Raw genomic sequence first — 13,993 nt, forward strand, 5'->3', positions numbered from 1 at the left:
GATTCTCCCACAGACCACACTATGGAAATCGATGATCAACTTCTTGCACCTGCATCTGCTTCAAATTCTGAACAACCAGTGTTAATTGAACCCAGAAAGTCCACAAGAGTCAGGAAATCAACTACTATGAGTGATTATGTTTACTTGCAAGAAGCAGATTTTGACATTGGTGATTTGGATGACCCTATTTCATACTCTCAGGCCATTGAAAGTTCACAGTCAACTCTATGGCAGAATGCTATGAAAGAAGAACTAGATTCAATGTATAAAAATAATGTATGGACACTTGTGGAGTCTAGCCCTCAAATCAAACCTATAGGTTGTAAGTGGGTGTACAAGACCAAAAGAGATGTTCTTGGTAAAATTGAGAGACACAAAGCAAGATTAGTTGCAAAGGGCTTCAATCAACGAGAAGGTATTGATTACAACGATACTTTTTCCCCAGTCTCTTCTAAAGATTCAATGCGAGTTGACATGGCCTTGGTTGCATATTTTGACTTAGAGCTGCATCAAATGGATGTCAAAACAGCTTTTCTTAATGGCAACTTAGAGGAATGCATTTATATGAAACAACCACCTGATTTGTTGAAAGGGGGAAGGAAAACATGGTTTGACAGCTCAATAAGTCAATCTATGGGTTAAAACGGGCCTTTAGACAATGGTATTTAAAGTTTGATCAGATTGTCTCTTCTCAGGGATTTGAAGAAAACAAATTGGACAATTGCATTTATCTTAAATTTTCTGGTTCTCAGTTCATTTTTCTGGTACTTTACGTTGATGATATTCTTCTAGCAAGCTCTTGTCCTCAGTTATTATAAAGAACTGAGAGGATGCTCAGTGAAAGTTTTGATATGAAGGATCTAGGAGAGGCACACTATGTGTTAGGGATTGAGATTGTACGCAATAGACAGAAAAGATTACTTGGCTTATCGTAAAAAGGTTACATTGATAGAGTATTACACCGGTTCAATATGGAGAATTGTAGTTGTGGATAAGTTCCAGTTAATAAAGGGGATAAGTTCTCCAAGAGTCAATGTCCGAGGACTGACTTGGAGACAGAAAAAATGCAGGGTAAGCCTTATACTTCTCTAGTGGGAAGTCTCATGTATGCAACTATATGTACACGGCTTGACCTTGCTTTTATAACTGGAATGCTGGGAAGGTTTCAATCAAATCCAGGTGAAGCACATTGGATATCTGCCAAAAAGGTTCTAAGATATTTACAAAGAACCAAGAATTTCATGTTGGTTTATGGAAAAGGCGAATCTTTGGAACTTGAAGGATACACTGAGTCTGATTTGGCTGGTGATATAAATGATAAAAAATCAACCGATGGTTATATCTTCATGTTAAATGGTGGTGCAGTTTTTTGGAATAGTGCTAAGCAAACTGTGATAGCCACATCCACTATGGAGACTGAGTTCGTAGCTTGTTTTGAAGGAATGAAACAAGTTGTGTGGTTGAAGAATTTTCTGACTGATTTAAAAGTTGTAAAATCGGTTCAGAAACCAGTAAGGATGTTTTGTGATAACAACTCTGCTATGTTCTTTGCAAAAAATAATAGAAGAACTTATGCCTCAAGGTTAATGGATGTAAAATTTCTTAAAGTAAGAGAGGAAGTAAAGAAGGGGATGATTGAAGTTCAGCACATCAACACTGTTTTGATGGTTGCAGATCCTTTGACTAAAGCGCTGCCTATTGGAGAGTTTCAGAAACACGTATCTCGGATGGGAGTGTTGGAAAATCTAGATCAATGGGAGTAATTGATCTGTTTCAGAAAATTTGAAGGTTGCTGCTATGTGAGTAATTCAATTTGGGACTGTGTTTACATTTTGGTCTGAGCTAGCTTACTTAGTTATGTTTAGTTTGTTAGTTTGTTTTATATTTTAATAAGAGTCTTTGTTTCGAAACCTAAGGCTTCCGTTTTGGAGTATTGTGGTTTTGATGATGGACTTGTTAGATTCCTATGATGCTTTGCAAGAACAATTTGTTTGTTTTAAAGGTTTATATGTTTCATGAATTTTATTCAGTTATTGAAATGTTGTTTTTCATTGAAGATTAATATAGATTATAATTTTTTGAAAAGTGGGAGCATATTCTGGATTGGTGTTGTTAATCATGTGTCATATTTGCATATTTGATACATGTGAGTCTTGAATCAATAATTGTTTTGGTTGTAATCTGAGATTCTTGGCTTCTGTGTTTTGAAATGCAATGGGATATTGGTCATGATGATAAAATCTTGAATAAGGCTATGTGATCACTTCTTATAATCGGTGAAGGCTGTGCTTGTTCAATGTCTCATGTTCAAGTGGGAGAATGTAAGGATATGAACATGAGTATTCGGTGAACTAGCATTAGCTATTTGGTCCAATTAGTATAAGAAAGTCTTCTAGGAAGATGAATGTGAGTTCTTGTTGATAGAGGAATCTGTCATGGAGATGAACTGACATAGACTAGGAAACATGAGTTGTTTCCAAAGCGGATTGTAATAGGAAATCCTCATTGGATTAGGAGAGGTATATGTATATATATATGTTGTAATCTCTGCTCTCATAGACACACGCTCAGTCAAGAACTAAGCCTTATTCTTAGTTAGAGCATTAAGAGTTCTACCAGAGAGGAGAAGAGTTGCAGCATACAGAATTTGGACAGCTGCTGCAATGGTGTTTTCCAATGGAGGTTCATTAGGTTAGTGTGAATACAATAGTTCATACGGAAAAGATTTTATGCTTTCTTGATTGTGTTTACTGTGGCTTAAATCTTGATCTTGGCTATTTGATTCTAACAATGGAAACTCTACCCATACGCATATAACACATGTTTAACTGACCTCAGGTCCATAGAAAGGATGTCATGGTGCACAACGCCATAAAGATCTTGAACAACCTTAATTGTACCTTTCTCCAGTTCGGGCCTTCCTCCTTCTTTCTGTGCATTATATAAAACGAAGCAAAAAATTTGAGAAAAAGAAATCGATATACCAGAACAAAGCACAAACAAATAACTATATGACAATATCAATTTTATGTAATTAGAAGAAAAGAAAACTCATAAAGATAATTTAAATTTAGAGAGTTGCCTAAATTTAAATTTTAGAAAGCTGCCTTCCAAGCGTTAGACAACTATCACTCGTAGGGATGGGCAATGGTTATGCGGGCGGGTAACCGCGGTTAATTTACCCATAACCGTTTATGCTCATACCCGCATAACCGTTTACCCGTTGGGTAATTGCCTAAATGGTTATACCCATACCCATAACCGTTTATAAACGGTTAACCATACTCATAACCGCATACTCATTTAACCGTAACCGTTTAATACCCGTTTACCCATTTATCATTTTTAACCCGTTTATCTTCTTTTTTTTATCATTACCTTTTTTTCACCCGTCTACACCGTTATAGGTACATTCATCATACATTTCCATATTTTAATTTTTTAAATCCTTATATCATTCCAATAATTGAAATAATAATTTACGGACGATATTTTTAACTGTTACCAATGAAGGTAAATATAATATTTGCAAAGTATTATTGGGTTACAAAAATTGTTTAGGAGATATTTCTATCAATTTCACGGTTACCCGCAAGGAATTTAAATTAATTTGGCCAATTCCTTGATGATGAGAATCATCATTCCTGTAGTAGTGTTATTGAGAGAATGACCGATGAATTCCTTGCTAATTTCTTGGGTGTTAAGTATTATTGGATCGAGAACATGGTTTGTGTTAGTTTTACATATATAAAATAAATGGATAAACGGTTACCCGTTTATAACCGTGGTTAATACCCATAACCGCCCATTTAAATTTCACGGGTAAACGGATATACCCATAACCGTTTATTTATCTAAACGGTTATCCATAACCGTAACCGTTTAATTTAAATGGACGGGTAACCGCGGTTACCCATAACCAATGGGTATTTGCCCATCCCTAATCACTCTCCCAAACCGTGTTCAAGATTCCCTAAAAGGCATTTAATACTTTTGGGCCAAAATTATCAACCCATTTGAAGAAGAAAACCCTCACCTAATTTCCGTTTTATGTTCCTAAATGCAAAGGATTAGGTTAAATGAATTGTCATATGCACACATGTACAGACCTAAAAAGAAATATTTGAAATTTAGAGTAGGATAAATTGCTTACCTATTGGTGGTGCGCGTGCGATTCATCGGATTTGGGTGAACTGGTGGTGGCAGTCGTTTAGGTGAACTGGTGGAGAAGCACTTGATAAGAACTACAAAACTGAATAAGAATAAGAAATTAAATCCAAGGAATTCGAAGATAGAAGAAACTAAACAACGGGATAAGAAACAATTGTACCTTTTTCACAATCATGTTCACACTTTTGTTTTGCTTTAATCCAACTGCAAGGGCCAATAAGTTGTTGATGGCCTTAAGTTCTAAAACAAAATGCTATTGTTTGTACCATACTTGACCAATCTCAAAACTACTGAGCACCGGTCAACGTTATGCCGTCAAGGACCTAGAAGAATTTCCTCCCAACCAGGAGGCCAATCACAATGGGACACGTGTCGACATCAGAAGCCAATCACAGCGCGACACGTATCAACATCAGAAGCCAATCACAACACGACACGTGTCAATGTCAGAATAAAGCTAGAAACTCTTCTATAAAAGGAAATCATTCTCCCACAATATTTCCTAATGTCATTTGTACTAAATCATTCACTTGTACTCACTAAAGAAGAGCTTGAACCTATGTACTTGTGTAAACCCTTCACAATTAATGAGAACTCCTCTACTCTATGGACGTAGTCAATCTGGGTGAACCACGTACATCTTGTGTTTGCTTCCCTGCCTCTATCCATTTACATACTTATCCACACTAGTGACCGGAACAATCTAGCGAATGTCACAAACTTAACATTTTATGTTGTACCAAAGTCCTCACTGATTTTGTGCATCAACTGCTATCAACATTCAAATTAGATTGCTTACAACCCTAATTACCAAATTTTTCAAGCTGCCTAATCAAAATATAAGATTATTGCTACAATCAACATAGAAACACTAATTACACATAAACATCGCATAAAAATCATAAATAAATAAAAAATCCAAAACAGCAGCAGAGATAACGAAAATGATAAAAACTTTAAAAAAATTCAAACAAAATTTTAAAACTTCAACTCACAGGAAGCTCTGTAACCAGTTGCACTGGCTGCCCAGTTCGTAATTGTGAAGTCTGAAGAGAACCCAAAATTTGAATACTGAAATCTTGAGTTTTCTCAAACAATGGTAGATTTTCCATAGCTGATTTCAATAACCCCAAATCAATTTAAAAAATAAATAGATTTAAATTCCAAATTGGGCATGAAATTACTTGCCTTGAGTAGGAAGGGTTTTACAAAACGATGCCTTTGGAGACCCAGCCTTTGAGCGGCTACGGCGCTTGGTGGTGGCGGTGCGAGACAGAGAGAGAGTTTGAGAAGCAACGATTAATTTTTTGGATGAGAGAAACGGAATGAAGCAGAAGACTCGAGAAGAGGCATATTCAACGATAATGGACGCGTGGGCAGCGAGCAAAGCCTAAAGATGCAACAACAATTAACAGATGGAGAGAAAGGGTATAAGTGTCTTTCAAAGTGGAAAAAGAAGGCAAGACAACGGTAAATAAGGAGAATAAGAGGGCATTTCTGCCATTTCAATGTTCATTAACAGTGTTAAACAGTGCCGAAGAAGATGGGCTCACCATTAATATCCACAAGTGTCAAGTGCCCGAAAGAGAATGAATGGTTGATAGATCCAGTCATATAGATGATACATATGGACCAAAGGGCCTTGATATTGTCATTGATGGCGGGGTAAGAGTGTCTGAACCATCAACTGTAGTTGACATGAAGGTGATCCATCCCAAAATCATACGACAAGGAAATGGACCTAAATTACACTTATAGAAGATGACAAATGAATCTGCTCAGTCGTAGGAAAGTTCATCTCCTCTATCAGTCCGAAGATAATCATTCATCTCGATAAGTCATTTGGAGAACCTGGATATGGATATGTCGAATGTTGCCCCGGTTTTGCCACATTTTCTGCTCAGTCGAGGATTTGCGTTTTTTAGATTTACCTCCGTGTGCAAAGGGAAACAAAATAAATTTGTATGTTCTATTTAGTGTTAAGAAGTGTTTCTGTGGAAAGTTTAACAGTGTGAAAGTGAACCCAAAATGAGAGCCAAGAGTGCATCTTATGGTCAGCACTAGTTTTCCTTTAGAAATGTGATTTGTAGATATGCTGCACAACCTTTTTTGCACAACAAATACAATGAAAAAATTTTGGTTCAAGCTCAATTTCTGGCTGAAATCGAGGCGATTGGGGTGGTTTTTGTGGCTGGTTTTTGCGGAGCTGCTTGTTTGCATTTGGCGATTGTTGGAGGATTGTTTTGGGTTGATCGTGAAACTATTATGGTGATGGATGCTGGGGTTGAGAAGTCTCTTTTGTTATGTTAATTGTAACAACCCAATCCCAAATTAGTACAATTTTATGATAATGCCCTTGCATGGTGCATGAACCAGCACATGATCTCTTCTCCCCCACCCGTGAACAACTCATCCCTCTATCCACATTCTTTCTCCCTTGCGCTTTGTGTTTCCCCTCCCCCATACCTCGAACACCCTTTTCTCTTTTCTTCCCGTGCTCTCTCCCTCACCTCTCTACAATTCTCACTCTCGAACACTCTCATCTCCTCTCATCTCCCGAGCAACACCCACACAACACCACACCTTCATCACCACCTCTTGGAAGTCACAACGACCACCTATCATCGGTTAGGCACCCAACTTCCTTCCCCTTGCTCGACATTATGCACAGTCACTGTGCTCGAATCCTTTCCTTTAAGTTTCGCTGTCCACGACTAAGGTAAGCATCCTAGAACCCCTTAGATCATGTTTTAGGTTAGATTAGGTTGATTTACGTTTGAACGCAGAAGCACCTCGGGAGGAACACTTTCCAGTTTTCCGACGAGGACAACTACGGTTACAGGCGTTTTCTGACCAACTCCGCCCACGGTCGAGAAAACCAAAGGTATATCCCCATTCCTTGTTCTTTGGGCTTCAATTTGGTACATTGAATGGATGAAGGTAATGGAGAGCCCGAAACTTATGAGGAGGCTAGAGCTCATAACGACAGTGATAAATGGATGAAGGTAATGGAGTCAGAGATGGATTCCTTATTAAAGAATTATACCTATGAGCTGGTGGAGCTTCCAAAGGGCAGAAAAGCATTGAAAAACAAATGGGTATTCAAATTGAAAAGAGACGACAACACGACAAGGTACAAGGCTCGTTTGGTTGTCAAAGGTTTTGGTCAAAAGAAAGGAGTTGACTTTGATGAGATTTTCTCACCGGTGGTGAAGATGACTTCCATTCGAGTTATCCTTGGTATGGCAGCAAGCATGGATCTTGAGCTCGAGCAGTTAGATGTTAAAACTGCATTTCTCCACGGCAATTTAGAAGAGGAGATATACATGGAGCAACCCAAAGGCTTTGAAGTCAAAGGTAAAGAAAATTTGGTGTGCAAGCTCAAGAAAAGCTTATATGGTCTTAAGCAGGCTCCGAGACAGTGGAATAAAAAGTTCAACTCATTCATGGTGAGTAATGGGTACAAGAGAACTCATGCTGACTCTTGTGTCCATATCAAACAATTTTCTGGAGGTAAATTCATCATTTTATTGCTTTATGTTGATGACATGTTGATTGTCGGTCAAGATGCTTCTATGATTAAAAAGCTCAAAAAAGAGTTATCTAAGTCCTTTGACATGAAGGACTTAGGGCCAGCCAAGCAAATTTTGGGCATGGAGATAATTCGTGACAGAAAATCCAAGAAGTTATGGCTGTCACAAGAAAAGTATGTTGAACGGGTGCTTGAAAGGTTCAACATGAAAGCAGCCAAATCGGTAAGCTCACATTTAGCCAATCATATCAAGTTGAGCAAAGAGTCATGTCCAAAAACATATGAAGAAAAAGAGAAAATGGCAGTTGTTCCCTACTCTTCAGCAGTAGGAAGTATCATTTATGCAATGGTGTGCACACGGCCAGATATTGCTCATGCAGTAGGTGTGGTGAGCAGGTTTCTCTCTAATCCAGGGAAGGACCACTGGGAAACTGTTAAGTGGATTCTCAGATATTTGAAGGGAACATCTAAGATGTGCTTGTGCTTTGGCGGTTCCAAACCAATCTTGGAAGGATTTACAGATGCTGACATGGGAGGTGACCTGGATGGTAGAAAATTTACGTCTGGGTACTTGTTTACTTTTACAGGGGGAGCCGTGTCTTGGCAATCCAAGTTGCAAAAGTGTGTTGCTTTGTCCACAACCGAGGTTGAATACATAGCCGCTACAGAAGCATGCAAAGAGTTGTTGTGGTTGAAACGGTTTCTCCAAAAGCTGGGTTTGAAGCAAAGTGATTATGGCGTTTATTGTGATAGTCAGAGTGCTCTGGATTTGAGCAAGAACACTGCATATCATTCATGCACTAAGCACATTGATATTCGTTATCACTGGATTAGAGATGCTATCGAGAACAAGTTGCTACAGCTGAAGAAGATTCATACCGATAACAATTCTTCAGACATGTTGACAAAGGTAGTCACAAAATCAAAGTTGGAATTCTGCATTAAGGCTGCTGGGATGGACTCCAGGTAACTTGGAGTCATGATCGGAATTCCTCCCTCATGGACTGGAAGGGGAGATTGTTGGTATATGGTCCAGCCCATGATCAATGTTCTAGATTATTCTAGTAAGCAAGAGAAGTGGCTGGAGCATGCTAGACAATTCTAGCATGTTATTAAGTTGATGGAAGAAGCTAGAGAGTACTAGCTTCCTTGGTTGCAAATGGAAAGATCTAGAAGCTACAATTATGTGGCTAGTCTAGAATTTTCTATACTAGAGGTTTGAAGAAGGAACTAGAAACTAGTAGAATGCCAAGCCCTTACCTATAAATATGGGTGTGATGTAACTAATTACGAACCACGTGTGAGTAGCAAAGGATCAAGTCCAAAGCTAGAGTTCCACTCCAAGAGTGAGAGTGAGAGTGTTCCACTACACATTGTGAGTAAAGTTTAGAGTGATAAAAAGTGTATGTCATACTTTCTTGTATCCATCAAGCCTTGTCTTTGGCTTGGTAAGACTATTCTTGTTGTACTCATCTTTTTCATATAGTGAAGATTGATCCTTGTCTTGTGGACGTAGGCATAAATTGCCGAACCACATAAATTCTTGGTGTCCATTTTCTACTTTACCTTGTGCATTCTCTATCTTGTAGTACCGACATTCCTTTTCTCTATCTTGTAGTACCGACATTCCTAACATGAAGCACCTGAAACTGATTACGTGAGGCAGCAATTCGAACTGCTGCGCAGATTCATACGAGCGAGGCTGCCGGAGATATACTCGTTTTCCTCCCCAAAGAGGACGAGATAGAAAACGTGTGCTGCAAAATTAACCAAGCAATTGCAATTGCTTCTGCCAAGTTTCAGGTATCTGCACCTGTCAAAATCCTGCCTCTGTATTCGGAAACTCTTGGTCTTGCGCCATCGGTTCAAAAACAAGTGTTCGATCAAATTCCTGAGAGTAAGATTGTCGTCTCAACAGACATTGCAGAAACCTCTCTAACCGTACCTGGAATTGTTTATGTTATCGACACGGGATTGGTTGCACATAAAGTATATAGCCCACAGTCCCCCCCTGTCCCTGTTGAATCTTTGTTGGTGTCTCCAATTTCAAGGCCAAGTGCCGCTCTGAGGTATGAACGTGCCGGGGGAACCCGGCCCGGGAAATGTTTCAGACTTTACACTGAGAATAGTTTCCGCAACCATCTTCAAAGACGCACAGACAGAAATTTGTAGGTCGAAATTTGCTTCGGCAGCTCTTACTTTGAGGAAAATAGTTATCACGGATCTGATGCTAGTTGATTTTGTGGAGACTCCTCATCCCGAGCGAATGATGGAAGAGGTAGAGATCTTGAAGCGTCTGGGAGCAATGGATGACGAATACCGCTGGACCAAGCTGGGGGAGATTATGAGCGAGTTCCCCTTAGATCCTCAGCTGTCGAAGATGCTTATTGTTAGCCCTCAACTCAATTGCTCAAATGAGATTTTGTCCATTTGTGCCATGCTTTCAGTACCGTTGAGTCCCTTTGTTCAGCCTCGGGAGGAGGCTCAAAAATCGGCTGCGCTGCTGAGAAAAGCAAGGTTTATCCATGTCGATGGAGATCACCTCACGCTGCTGAATGTGTATCGTGCTGACAAGGAAAACAACGAGGATCCATCCTGGTGCGAGCTCAACTTTGTCAATCACGCAGCATTGAAGGCTGCAGACAACATGAGGCGGCAGTTAGCGAGCATTATGGCTCGTTGTGATCTCAAGTTATTTAGCATTAGTACTACTAGTCCTGACTACTCTGTCAACATCAAGAGGGCCATGTTAGCCGGATATTCGTTTCAGGTAGCTCACCTACAATGCACATCCGGCAGTGGTTCCGGGCACTATCTGACAGGAGCCATGGATAAGGTACACTTGCATCCCTCCAGTTGCTTGGGTCACAAGGCAGAGTGGGTGATTTTCAATGACTGTTGCGTTGTGGAAACCAAGAAGTTTGTCCGCACAGTGACCCAGATTCCCGGTGAATGGCTCGTTGCTGGTGTACAGAACCTGGCCGGTTCTGAAGTTTTTTAGTTTGTAAAATGTTATTTGTTCTGTGTTTTATCTTTTATTTTTTGTTCAGTTGTGACTGTTTTGTTAGTATCTATTTTCTTGTTTCAATAAAAACAATCACTTGCTATGCATCATATTAGAACTTGGCTTCAGAGTCACAGACTTCCTAAGTATTTTGAAATATTATTTGGTAGCATTCGTATTATCCGAGCTGCCAAACAAGACCTAAAGGTATATGAAAGTAAGGGTACATATTTACGTGTCTCAGATGACAAGATAATAGCAATAAAACATTTGATATCGCCAACACATCACATGTATATTAATTTTGTGTCTAAATAGTATTACTCATAATGATTTAACCCCGAACTTAAAAATATGACATAAAAGTGAGTCAAAGAATCAAATATATATATATATATTGTATTATGTGTCTAAATAGTATCTATTTTCTTGTTTCAATAAAAACAATCACTTGCTATGCATCATATTAGAACATGGCTTCAGAGTCACAGACTTCCTAAGTATTTTGAAATATTATTTGGTAGCATTCGTGTTATCCGACCTACCAAACGAGACCTAAAGGTATATGGGAGTAAAGGTACTATATAACATATTTACCTGACTCATATGACAAGATTGTAGCAATAAAACATTTGATATCGCTAACACATCTTATAATACATGTATATTAATTTTACGTATCTAAATGGTATTACTTAGAATGATTTAACCCCGGACTTAAAAATATGACATAAAAGTAAGTCAAATTATCCAATATATACTGGTGAATGGTGATGAGGAATAGAATGGACAGTGAGTTGTGAATTTAAGTCCTTCATGTGTCTCTTGCGCCCTTCCCTTGCATTAAACTCCTTATACCACTGCAATTCCATCCACCTCTCAAAACCACCACCCTTTCACATCGCTCTCTCCAAAAAATGACCAAGAGCTCTCACTCTTCTTTTTCGTTTCCCTCCTCCACTTCCGGCCTCCTGCGGCTTCTTCTCATGGCGGCGGTCATCCTCTCCCTACTTTTTGTCACATCCGCTGCCACACCCATCTCTAACCCAACCAATGCTACTCCAAGAAACCCCCACCGCCTCCATAGTCAAGAAACCCACCACCACCGTGAATGCGATCATCAGACTTCAGCTTCGGAATCGTCGAGCGCACAATTACGTTCCTTGTGCCTTCAACTCACCCACCACAGAATATTCCACGCCAGCCTTCCCCTCTCGCCGCTGCCACCGGTATCCCCGTCCGGCCCCTCGCAGCCGGCTCCTGGCGACCGTCAAGATGGTCACGAGATTGATCCAAGATACGGTGTGGAGAAGAGATTAGTCCCCTCCGGTCCCAACCCTCTTCACAATTGAAAGTCCAGTCCATTACCTCATCAAATCACCCTGCACCCCAAGTAACGTCCTCATCAAAACAAATTTCTGAATTTTGTACCATGAATATATTATATTTATCGTTCTTGATCGGTTCTTGAGCGTTTCTTGGCATCTCTCATCACCAAAGTCCTTCTTGCCCTGCTCGTTCCGTCTTCCGGCTGAAGTGATATGAACGACGATCATGCACGGGGTAACATTACTATCGAGGAGCTAGCTAGTTCTTGAATTAACTCCTTCTCTTATTATAATTAAGTGAACTATAGTTTCTATATATTTTTTCTTAATTACTTACTACTGGATCGTTCGCGTGCCATGAATACACTATTTCCATGCTTGTTTTTTAACATAGCATCACCACCTTAATTTTGTTTAGTATAGTTAAGTCGATTTAATTAGTACGTAATTAAAGTCACGAGACAAGTTTTTGTGGAAGCGGCAAAAACGAGCATGGAAATGGGTCCTCAAATTTTCTTGAATTGATGTTCTTCGCGGGATCATGCAACTCAAAAGAAGCCCATGAATGTCATAAATATATTTTGGATCTACAGCTTCTTCTTTTTTCTGAGGTCAAAGTGGACTTGTACCATGTGGGTCCGAATTTAAAGTCTTCGGGTATGTATAGTCAGTTGAAGCTTCTGTAGCTATGAAATATATGAATGAATTTAATTTAGATTTCAGGTTTTCAATTTTTGCCTTCACTTCATGTTCATAAATGTTCCATGATATATAACATGTTTCATGTCACAATTGAGTGGAAATTTTTAGTGTGCGGGAACACGGCTCGATGCACAAGTGTTAAAATCAGCTAATTGTATTATTACATTTAGTGTACTAGACCATTTCTAATACACTCGAAAATTTATTACAATTGAGGTGACGTACTTGAAATTAATTTCCTAAATTTGTCAACCAAGAGAATAGCATCTCCCATTCCCATATAAGGTGAGGTGAATCCCGTGACACAATTGGTCTTTTGGTTAATGAATGTGTTTCCCATGATATTCATGTCATAACAAAGTCCTATATTTCATACATCTCTCGCTTTCCTCGTATACTAAGGTGAATTATAAATTGCATATATCATGAAGGTGCATTTAATAACGAAACGCGTTATTGGGTGTAAACAAAAATATTCAAACGATACCTTACAAGGTCGTGGAGTAAATTGACTAACACATCTTTACTTTTTTGAACAACGCCAAGGATAAAATCGAGTTCTTGTTAGAGATGTATTAGCAGAAGACAATGCTCTATCCTTGAGATTAAAATGTTATTTCGAAAAATTAAGAATAATAAAGTTTTAGAAGACAAAGAAGAATCAAAAGATGCATGAAATTTATAACTCAGTTGATTAAAATTATTTATATTTTTTTGAAATTTGAATTCGAAGTCTCGTTGCTCAATACTGCTCTAGTAATATTGAAAAGAGAAAAATGAAAGGCCCAAAAACGGCCCATGAGTACACCCGTAGATAACTAAACTAGACCGGGCTCAAAAGAAAAACCCGGGAGGAGGCCCAAAGAAAACAAACCCGGAGGAGGCCCGACCAATAGAAATGAAGGAAATTGGTTGTATTCAATTGAGATTGTGAGAGATTTTAATTCTTTTAATGAATTAAGGGGTATTCAATCAAGATTTTAAGTGATTATCTAAAATTCAGGGTGTATTTAATTAGAATTTTAAGATAGTTTATTAAAATTCTTAGAAATCCGGATGTATTCAATTAGAATTTTAAAGAAGTTTATAACATTTTCAGTGTATTCAATTATAAATTGATTTTAAAGAATTTAAGAAAATTGAGGAATTAAAGGGAATTTGAGAGATTTCGTAGTGTATTTTAAGTATCTACAAATCTCATCTCTTCCCATGACATTTCGAGATAATTGAATCAAAATTTTATATGAAATTTACAAA

At 38.6% G+C, this 13,993-nt stretch overlaps 2 protein-coding genes and 1 pseudogene across 2 annotated transcripts; all 3 read left to right on the top strand.

The window, feature by feature from the left end:
- Positions 1-1,064: 1,064 nt before the first annotated feature.
- Positions 1,065-1,763, top strand: LOC139190454 (secreted RxLR effector protein 161-like). The gene has a single exon (XM_070810759.1). It carries the CDS (start codon positions 1,065-1,067, stop codon positions 1,761-1,763), a length of 699 nt encoding a protein of 232 aa, XP_070666860.1.
- Positions 1,764-7,100: 5,337 nt separating this feature from the next.
- Positions 7,101-10,813, top strand: LOC103414441 (probable pre-mRNA-splicing factor ATP-dependent RNA helicase DEAH3; annotated as a pseudogene).
- Positions 10,814-11,623: 810 nt separating this feature from the next.
- Positions 11,624-12,058, top strand: LOC103414291 (CLAVATA3/ESR (CLE)-related protein 9-like). Its single transcript, XM_008352688.2, has one exon. The coding sequence runs from the start codon at positions 11,624-11,626 to the stop codon at positions 12,056-12,058; it is 435 nt and encodes a 144-aa protein (XP_008350910.2).
- Positions 12,059-13,993: the final 1,935 nt, after the last annotated feature.

This window comes from Malus domestica, chromosome 13 (assembly GCF_042453785.1).
Source record: "Malus domestica chromosome 13, GDT2T_hap1".
Classification (NCBI taxonomy): Eukaryota; Viridiplantae; Streptophyta; class Magnoliopsida; order Rosales; family Rosaceae; genus Malus; species Malus domestica.